The 9,909-nt window shown below is 45.8% G+C and overlaps 1 protein-coding gene across 5 annotated transcripts; it reads right to left on the bottom strand.

Annotated features, from left to right (window-relative positions):
* Positions 1 to 303: 303 nt before the first annotated feature.
* Positions 304 to 9,904, bottom strand: helq (helicase, POLQ like). 5 transcript variants are annotated; one of them, XM_063888774.1, is made up of 19 exons: positions 9,348 to 9,904; positions 8,828 to 9,121; positions 8,310 to 8,601; positions 7,503 to 7,681; positions 7,143 to 7,343; positions 6,665 to 6,737; positions 6,482 to 6,579; positions 6,307 to 6,405; positions 5,873 to 6,018; positions 4,315 to 4,554; positions 4,084 to 4,225; positions 3,819 to 3,923; positions 3,554 to 3,749; positions 3,160 to 3,317; positions 2,976 to 3,074; positions 1,337 to 1,510; positions 1,095 to 1,208; positions 734 to 868; positions 304 to 535 (listed from the first exon to the last, which is right to left on the bottom strand). In XM_063888774.1, exons 1-19 carry the CDS (start codon positions 9,519 to 9,521, stop codon positions 434 to 436), a joined length of 3,021 nt encoding a protein of 1,006 aa, XP_063744844.1. In that variant the 5' UTR covers positions 9,522 to 9,904; the 3' UTR covers positions 304 to 433. The 5 variants fall into 5 exon arrangements, 4 of the variants coding, with proteins under 4 accessions (XP_063744844.1, XP_063744846.1, XP_063744848.1 ...); XM_063888776.1 differs by having other exon boundaries at positions 6,307 to 6,399; XR_010166219.1 differs by having other exon boundaries at positions 448 to 535; positions 1,095 to 1,199; positions 1,392 to 1,510.
* Between the last annotated feature and the right edge of the window lie 5 nt (positions 9,905 to 9,909).

The raw sequence follows: 9,909 nt of genomic DNA, 5'->3' as shown, positions 1-9,909 counted from the left end.
TTTGGGATAAAAAAAAAGAAGTATTTCTGAATCTGAAAACATTACATTTGTGAGGAAAAAAAATCTGATGTGTTAAAAATATCAGAATCAAGTATAAAAAAAATGAAGTCAAAATTGTGAAGAGCAGACAGTAATCTGAGAAAAATGCTCAGATAATCAGAAGTCATTTTAGAGATTGAACACATCAGATTTATTTTCTTTATAATTCTCTAAGCAAAGGTTAAATAAATAACGTTATTTTCCTGATGAAGATTCACGGTTGAATTGCTCTGACAGATTTAAATAAACACAGGTAATCCGACAGAAAGGTCCAGCCGCTTTTATTGGTAGTTAAATACTCTCTGTACAGTCTCTACAGTTGTCCTTTTGCACATGATTTTAAGCAGATGTGTATTCCTAACACATGAAAACAATAATACACAAACAGAATAAATCAGAGTGATCTCAGAGCGTCTGCAGAGGGAAGGTCTTTGGGCAGTGTCAGCAGGTCGTCCACCTCCTCCTGCAGAGCGGCCGCCTTCTCACTCAGCAGCATCTGAAGCACATCATTCATCCTTTACTCAGACTTTACCATTTTGGGCCAAATGGCTGCCCAGCTGTGGACACAGTCTGGGTCTCTCTGGATTCGTCTGATCTTCCAGTTTCATAGGATATCAGGATTTCAACTGAATCTGAAGAATTCGGCTACAGCATTTTGAAAACAGTAATGTCAACACTTCTCTCAAACCCTCACCTTAGCGGACGCCACGATCTGATTGGCCTGTTTCCGGTGCAGGTTTTCTATGGTGTTGGAGAGGACTGCTGCGTCAGCGTTGGCCAGGTGAGTCAGCGTTTTGTAGCCGGCGTTATACAGCTGCTTCGCTCGGGCCTGGACATAAAAACACAGGAAACAGTGCAAACTTCTGCAGGATGTGGAGCGTTCCATCTGCAGAAGAGCCTCTAAAAGATGAACACGTTCTGCTTCCCATTGTCTTATCAGGATAAAGTGAATCTAATGGAGGCTGCCCGAATATACCGTGTGGGAGGAAGAAGCAGCTCTCTCTCCTTCAAACACAAACAACAGCATGATGTTGTGAGGGCGGCTCCACACTGACCTCCATGACTCCGGCCACCTCCATCAGAGGGATGAGTTCAGAGGTCACGCAGTAACTCAGCCTGCGGGTCAGCTCCGTGAGCAGAGCTCTGAACGGCCAGAACTCCTCCAGCTCCTGAACACAACACGAAACAGTTATCAGCTTCACGTCTGAGAAAAGTCATGAAAAACAAAGTTTGAATTCTGATTGAAAAGTCTAAAAACTGCAGGTTACACAACAGATGAGGAGGAGGAGTCCCTGACCTCAGTGAAGTGCAGCACGCAGGAGCAGAAGGAGCAGGAGGAGCTCAGTAAACTCTGGATGAATCCTCGGCTCAGCTGGAAACGATCCGACACGACCCACAGGTTCAGATCTTTCAGGAGGGAGAACAGAACCAGAGCCAGGTACATCCGGGACACCACCTCCATGTTAGCACTCTGAAACACAACACACTCTGAAACACACACTCTGAAACACACACACTCTGAAACACACACACTCTGAAACACACACACTCTGAAACACACACACTCTGAAACACACACACTCTGAAACACACACACTCTGAAACACACACACTCTGAAACACAACACACTCTGAAACACAACACACTCTGAAACACACACACTCTGAAACACACACACTCTGAAACACACACACTCTGAAACACAACACACTCTGAAACACAACACACTCTGAAACACACACACTCTGAAACACACACACTCTGAAACACAACACACTCTGAAACACACACACTCTGAAACACACACACTCTGAAACACAACACACTCTGAAACACACACACTCTGAAACACACACACTCTGAAACACAACACACTCTGAAACACACACAACACACACACTCTGAAACACAACACACACTGAAACACACACACTCTGAAACACACACACTCTGAAACACACACAACACACTCTGAAACACACACAACACACTCTGAAACACACACACTCTGAAACACACACACACTCTGAACACACACACTCTGAAACACACACACTCTGAAACACACACTCTGAAACACAACACACACTCTGAAACACAACACACTCTGGAACACACACACTCTGAAACACACACTCTGAAACACAACACACACTCTGAAACACACACTCTGAAACACACACCCTGAAACACACACACACTCGGAAACACACACACACTCTGAAACACACACACACACACACTCTGAAACACACACACACACACACTCTGAAACACACACTCTGAAACACAACACACTCTGAAACACACACACACTCTGAAACACACACTCTGAAACACACACACTCTGAAACCCACACTCTGAAACACACACACTCTGAAACACACACTCTGAAACACACACACTCTGAAACACACACTCTGAAACACACACACTCTGAAACACACACTCTGAAACACACACACTCTGAAACACACACTCTGAAACACACACACTCTGAAACCCACACTCTGAAACACACACACACTCTGAAACACACACTCTGAAACACACACACACTCTGAAACACACACACTCTGAAACACACACACTCTGAAACACACACACTGCTGTTCTGGGACAGAGGACCTGCTTCAGGTGGTCCTCATCTGTTTCTCCAAATTCTGATTTGTTTTTAAATGTCGACTTTAGAAACGGTCAGACTTATTGTGGACTTTCAGATGAAGTTCGAACTGGATTCTGAGAGGATCAGATGTTCCTGTTCTGTAAACAACAGCTCTGTGGTGTTCCCTCTCCTGTAGTTCTATAGGTGCATCTAAAGGGTCTGCAAAGGCTGTTCCCTGTCCCCTCCAGAGGGGGCTGCTTGGAGCTAAAAGGCAGTCAGTCTCCAGGTGGGGGTCACAGCCTGATTTATAAAGGTGTGCAGCTCCTCACCTTCCTGACCGTCTGTCCCGCAGCTTTCCTGGCGACGAAGCTCTCCGGCACGCCGACGGACGCAGACATCCTCTGCTCGGCTGCAGAGAGCAGCGTGAACTGCAGCCGCAACACAACACACCTGAGCTACACACACTGATGAGACATAACGTGAGGCTGTGTGTGTGTGTGTGTGTGTGTGTACCTGTGTGTAGTACAGCATCCAGCCGGGCTTGCACTGATGGACCATGTCGTAGGGAGTGACCAGGTACAGCAGGTGCAGGAAGCTGTTGAGCAGCAGACCCTCCAGACCTTTAGAGAGATCTCTGTACAGCACGCTGCTGTAGAGCAGGTCCACCGAGCCTGAGGAGAGACAGGACACAGCTTCACACACACACAGATAATACACACTGACAGACACAGCACACAGAACGCTGCAGGAAAGGAGGTCCACCGAGCCTGAGGAGAGACAGGACAGACCTGCCACAGGACCACAGAGGTCAGGGGAGCAGGAACCTCTGGGGGAAATATGAGGACAAACTGTCCAACCTCCTGTGAGAGTTCTTTATCTTAGAAGGACGAGCTGTCAGTAATCGTACCTTTATACGTGGCCTTCCCCAGCCGGGTGACGCTCAGAGTCTCTCCCTCGGCTGTGATCAGCTCCTTTTCCTGCAGGAAGTGCAGGCTGTGCTGCAGCGCCTCCTCCAGGCCGGTCTGCACACACAGCTGCTTCTGCTGCACGAACAGCAGCGTGCAGCGCAGGAAGTCCTGCAGCTGCTGCACGGACGAGGTGATCTGCAGCACACACAGATATTAATACAAAGTCTGGACCGTTTAGGGGTTTGAGGGGGAAAGAAACATTACATTGAGTCCGATGAGCGACAGGATGAGGGTCCGCAGGCCTTTCCCTTCGTCCAGCATCAGGTTACTGAAGCAGCTCTCCATCGGGGCGCACACCAGAGTTTTAGCCTGAGAACAAAGCATCCTCAAATTAAAAGAACTTATTCTTCAGATGTCCCTGTCAGTGCGATCTTCCTCCTGCCTCCAGTGGAGCGCTGTGATTGGGTGATGCTGCTGCAATGCACCCTGGGAGTCGTAGTTTGAACATGTGCTAAAGCTTCCCAGTTACCGTGAGCCGGTCCTTGTCCTGCAGGATCAGGATGCTCTCTCCCTCGCTGTCGATGCCAGCCCGCCCTGCCCGGCCCACCATCTGTTTGTACTGACTCCTCTTCAGGAAGTCTGCCGCCACGTAGGGGGAGCGCAGGATCACTCTGGTGGGGGGGCATGACAAATTTGAATATGCATCTTCATATCATGAGAGGAAGGACATGACTGCGTAAAATGACTTGCTGCTGCTGACCTGCGGGCGGGCAGGTTGACTCCTGCAGCCAGGGTGGAGGTGCAGGTGAGGAGGCAGAGCGTGCCGCAGGAGTACGCCTCCTCCAGCAGCCTCCTCTCCTCCCCCGTCAGACCGCTGTGGTGATAGGCCACACCGTAAGGGACCGTGCGCCTCAGCACTGGACACACCGAGCCCCCCCCACTCTCCCGCAGCTGACGGAGGAGCAGAACCTTCTCCGGCTCGTGGAGGCGCAGGAAGTCCCTGAGAGGAGGAGAAACAACCAATCAGAGGGGAGGAACAGCCAATCAGAGAAGAGCAACAACCAATCAGAGAGGAGGAACAACCAATCAGAGAGGAGGAACAACCAATCAGAGAGGAGGAACAACCAATCAGAGAGGAGGAACAACCAATCAGAGAGGAGCAACAGCCAATCAGAGAAGAGCAACAACCAATCAGAGAGGAGCAACAACCAATCAGAGAAGAGCAACAGCCAATCAGAGAGGAGGAACAACCAATCAGAGAGGAGCAACAGCCAATCAGAGAGGAGCAACAGCCAATCAGAGAGGAGCAACAGCCAATCAGAGAAGAGCAACAGCCAATCAGAGAAGAGCAACAGCAAATCAGAGAAGAGCAACAGCCAATCAGAGGAGGAACAGCCAATCAGAGAAGAGCTACAGCCAATCAGAGAGGAGGAACAACCAATCAGAGTGGAGGAACAACCAATCAGAGAAGAGCTACAGCCAATCAGAGAGGAGGAACAACCAATCAGAGTGGAGGAACAGCCAATCAGAGAAGAGCTACAGCCAATCAGAGAGGAGGAACAACCAATCAGAGTGGAGGAACAACCAATCAGAGAAGAGCTACAGCCAATCAGAGAGGAGGAACAACCAATCAGAGTGGAGGAACAGCCAATCAGAGAAGAGCTACAGCCAATCAGAGAGGAGGAACAGCCAATCAGAGAGGAGGAACAACCAATCAGAGTGGAGGAACAACCAATCAGAGTGGAGGAACAACCAATCAGAGAGGAGGAACAGCCAATCAGAGAAGAGGAACAACCAATCAGAGAGGAGGAACAGCCAATCAGAGTGGAGGAACAACCAATCAGAGAGGAGGAACAGCCAATCAGAGAGGAGGAACAACCAATCAGAGGGGAGGAGCAGCTTCTCCTGCTAATGGAAGTCCCTGAGAACAGATTTGTTTCCTACATTTCTTTTCTTAATGTTGTTGCGGCATATTTTTACTCTGACTTCTTACGTTTATAAAAATACTTTTTGCACATTTTCTTTGCCTTAATTTAAATATCTTTCTCTGTTTTGCTTCTTGCTTTTATCTAAATATATATATTATTGTACTTTAAGCGTTTAACTCTGACTGTGTAAATATCTTCATCCTCATTCATTTTGTAATGTTTTTACTCTGATCTTTGGATCCATGTCTTCATTACATCTTGTTGATAATGTGTGTATTCTGTTCCATTTATAAAATATTGAGATCTTATTTAATTGTACTTTTATTTGCATTGGCGTTTTTATAAATGTGTTTTATTCTAATGTCATTTTGAATAAACCGTCTCACTCACTCTCTGAGGTATCTGCAGATCATCCCCCCCACGTTCTCACAGTTCTTCTTGGTCGGGCAGAACACCAGACAGGAGTGTGTTGGGATCACTTCGGTCACCATGGCGATGATGTGGTCCGGGTCCAGCTTCTGCATGGAGCTGGAGTACTGACGGATTTTCAAAGTAAAAGCACCAAAACATTCGTCAACAGAGTGTAGAAAATCTGAAGCTGACAGAAAAACTACAACGCGCTTTCATATCCAAATGTGAAAATATAAAAAGTCTAAATAATAAACTACAATAACCCAAACATTTAAATAGTAATATGTAACTTAATATAATAATAATAAGCTGTATAACATAATCATTAAAAGTTATACATATTAATACATCGAATAGCAATAATTAAATTCATAAACATAATAAATTACACAGTAAGTGAATATTGTCCTGACCTTGAAGTTGAGGAGACGAGAGAATCTAAAGCAGTCCTCCTCCTTTGGGTCCACTTCATAGATGGTGCCCTGCAGTTTAACATACTCCTTCAGCTGCACCTGAACACACCACAGATCAGGTTCTTTAAACACGTGTTGATATTATATTTAGAATATTCAACAGTAATTAACTCACAGGCCGGAAGTCATTGGTGTAGTTTTCCGCTCTTAGAAACGTCTGCAGGTCTCTGATGTTTCCCAGCGTGGCGCTCATCCCGATAATCTGAGTGGACTCTGGGTAATGAACACATTAAATGATTAATTGAAAAGCTTCTTAAGGGTTCAATAAGCGAGAATAAAGTGAGGAAGCGTCTCTTACTGGCCGTGTAGAGAACTTTAGCGAGAGTCATCTCAATGATCGCTCCTCTGCTGCCGTCGCCCAACATGTGAAGCTGCAACACAAAAAGGATTATTTTACTGAATGTAAAAATGGGGAGGGGGGTGCGGGGTGCATTTAGAGAAAAAACTCAACAATTCCAAAATAAAAGTTGTAAATTAATTAAGAATAAACTTTGGGAGAATATAGCCGGGATTATACTGGGAAGTTTAAGGGGAAACACTCAGAGACTGACTCTTAAATCTGGGGATAAAATTGAGTTAATTTATCCCCAGATTAAAGTCTTAATTTAACGAAAATAAACCGACACATTTACTACAAAAAAACGTGGATAATATCTGAGAAAATTCTAGAGATGAAAGATTAAATTCTTGATGAAAGAAACGTTGATGTTATTTCAGAGAGTCCACATCTAGCCTCCATCCCGCCCTGAAAATCCCGTAAAATAAACTGCAGTCACCTCGTCCACCACCACCAGCCCGAGGTCATCGATCCTCTGGTTCTCAATCAGCGAGTTGACGAGGCTGTGGGCTTTCTCTATCGTAGCGACGTACAGAGACCTCCTGTGTTTCCTCTTTACCGGAGGAAATCGCCCTTTACTGCCGGCGTATTCCTCCACCAGGAAGTCCAGCTCCACGCCGAAGCTCGCCAACCCTCGCACCTTCAGGGGAGACAGGGAGGAGGTTAGAGAGGGTTTTAGAGGAAAGGTGTCCCGCAGGCCTCTAATCCTGGTCCTCTTCTATTTGCTACAAATACTATGATCTCTACTACACGGTAACATGACTCCACTTTATATATTTTTCCTGTCCTCTCCTCCCACCTTCTCCTGCACCAGAGAGATGTAGGGCAGGATGAACAGAGCGTCCTTCCTCCTGCACAGCAGCTCTCGGAGGATCAGGATCTCGGCCACCAGCGTTTTCCCTCCGCTGGTCGGCAGAGAGTAGATCAGGTTCTTTCTGCGCTGCACCGACTGCAGGTTCAGACACGTCTCCTGCCACTCTGAGACACAGAAAGCAGCTAACTTAGAAAGGCAATTCATTTAGGTCACTTTTAAAGCAAAGATTTTCTGATTTTAAAATAAAATGTTTTAATTTCCAAGAAAAAACGTATAATCTCGGAGAATAACGGGAACATCTTAAACAAAGTTATACATTTATTTAAAAACAAACAAACATGGAAAATCTTTGACTGTCTCATTTCAAGTCTGGGGAAATTTAAAGAAAAGGTTTTTTCAAAACCTAAGGTTAGGGTGATTAATTTATGGAAAAGAAACTCAGATATAATTTCCAACATTTAAATAAGAACAAAAATAAGACGTTGTGTGAGTGTAGGTAGAAATAAAGAGAACAAACTAATTGCAAAGATAGAAATAAAAACTTTTTCTAGATTAAATATTATATTTCATGAGAATGTTTATATTTGTTTAGAGTTAAGTAAAAAACTTAACCAGAAAAAAGGACATTCATTGAAATTAAAGTAGTCCCTTCTCAGATTAAAGAGGTCTAAAGAAAGATTGTATTGTATTTGCAGGATTCCTGATTTTTCCTAGTATATCTTTTCTGATTCCTGCAGTCCCCCGAACACACCGCTGTTTGTCTGCAGATAAACCAGAGGAATCTTCGGTCACCGTATAAGTTCTGGATCCCTTTCAGCCGGAGCATGAGCTCCTTGACTCTGGTGGGCAGTCCGAAGAAAGGCCCGAGGTCGGGGGTCTCTGCAGAAACCTCCTCCATGGCCTGCCGGGCTACGCTGATCTCCTCCGACAGAACGGCCTCCTTTAAAGCAGCGCTGCGGGACGCCGCCGCCGGAGACGCTGCGTTCCCCAGCATCGCCCTCTTCAGGGCGTCCGCCACGCTCCTCCTCGATGCTCCTCCTCTGGGGGGTCTACTGTCCTCTTTGTTCCTCAGAGAGGTGGAGGTCTGCAAAAATATTCCAACATTTTTAAATCAAAACAGACCAAAATGTCCCAACTTTACAAAATAAGAGCTTCAGATAAACGCTGCTGTCTCCTGGGTGTTTAATAAAGACACTGTTAGATATCTGTTGAGACAGAACTCTTCATACAGTCCAGCAAAATGTGAGAGTGAAGGCTGATCAAACCAGTGTTGTGTGTTTTATAGAAAACCTGAACCTGAGAGATCGTACCTCTATGTTTTTGAGCGGGGTGGAGGTCTGATCCCCGCCCTGCAGACGGCTCCTCGTCTCCTGGACCTGATCCTGGAACTGTTGCATGCTGGGAGGGAGATCTTCTTCTGCGAGGGCCTCCAGGATGGAGTCGGTGAGGACGTCTGCGCTGGTCTTCGTTCTCAGGTTGGTGAAGTCTCTCTGGACGTCTCGCTGCCTCTCGCTCTGCTCGGCGTTGTCCAGCTTGGCGAGCAGCGAGCTGTCCTGCAGCAGGCTGTCGTAGTCCCCGAACAGATCCTCACTGTCGCTGCAGAACTGAACACAAACAGCTGATAATCAACAGGGCATGATCCACAGCAGTGTCATTGTGTAGCTAACGCTGTTTAAAGTAGTGCATCCTTTGCAAAAACAGATATATACTATATGAATGTAAAAGCTCTTAGCTTGAAATATAAAACATACGTTTCATTCATTAAAACAGTCACTATCTACATGCTGATATCCCAGCTGTATTAAGGTGTTCACCTGTGCACCACCCTACCTCTGCAGCCTGTTCTTGTTGTTCTGCCATGATGCTGCTGATCCTGCAGCTCTGAGGACATTTCTCAGGTCCTCTCTTCCTCTCAGGTGTCAGGTGAATCTGTGAGCTCTCACGAGATCTCTTCCTAGACGAGACCCGTTTGATTCTGATGTCTCGTTTCTCAGCAGAATTCATCACAACAGCTGGTGCTACATGTCAACAAAACCTCAACACAAAGAACTAAAACTACATACACAGCGGGGACTCTGCTACACACATGTACATTTACACTACTTTAAACTTAAAGTAGATCTTTTTAAGATAGAAAACCTACTGTAAAAGCCTGTTTAACGTTAGCTAGTGAAGCGGTTTTCTTACTCCTGGCCGTTTGTTCTCTTATGTGTTCCTTCAGTGAGATAAACAGTCACCTAAAACCCGGTAAAAAAGCTCAAACTCCAGTGAAAACGCAAAACAAGTCTGTCAAAAAGATAATTGTCTGGTGTTTCTTTCAGCTTTGTTTTTAACGTCAACAGCTCGGGGAGAATCACGTTTGAATTTGTGTAGAACACAGCCAACGTCAGAG

This window comes from Eleginops maclovinus, chromosome 8 (assembly GCF_036324505.1).
Source record: "Eleginops maclovinus isolate JMC-PN-2008 ecotype Puerto Natales chromosome 8, JC_Emac_rtc_rv5, whole genome shotgun sequence".
Lineage (NCBI taxonomy): Eukaryota > Metazoa > Chordata > Actinopteri > Perciformes > Eleginopidae > Eleginops > Eleginops maclovinus.
This window is presented reverse-complemented; position numbering and strand designations above follow the sequence as displayed.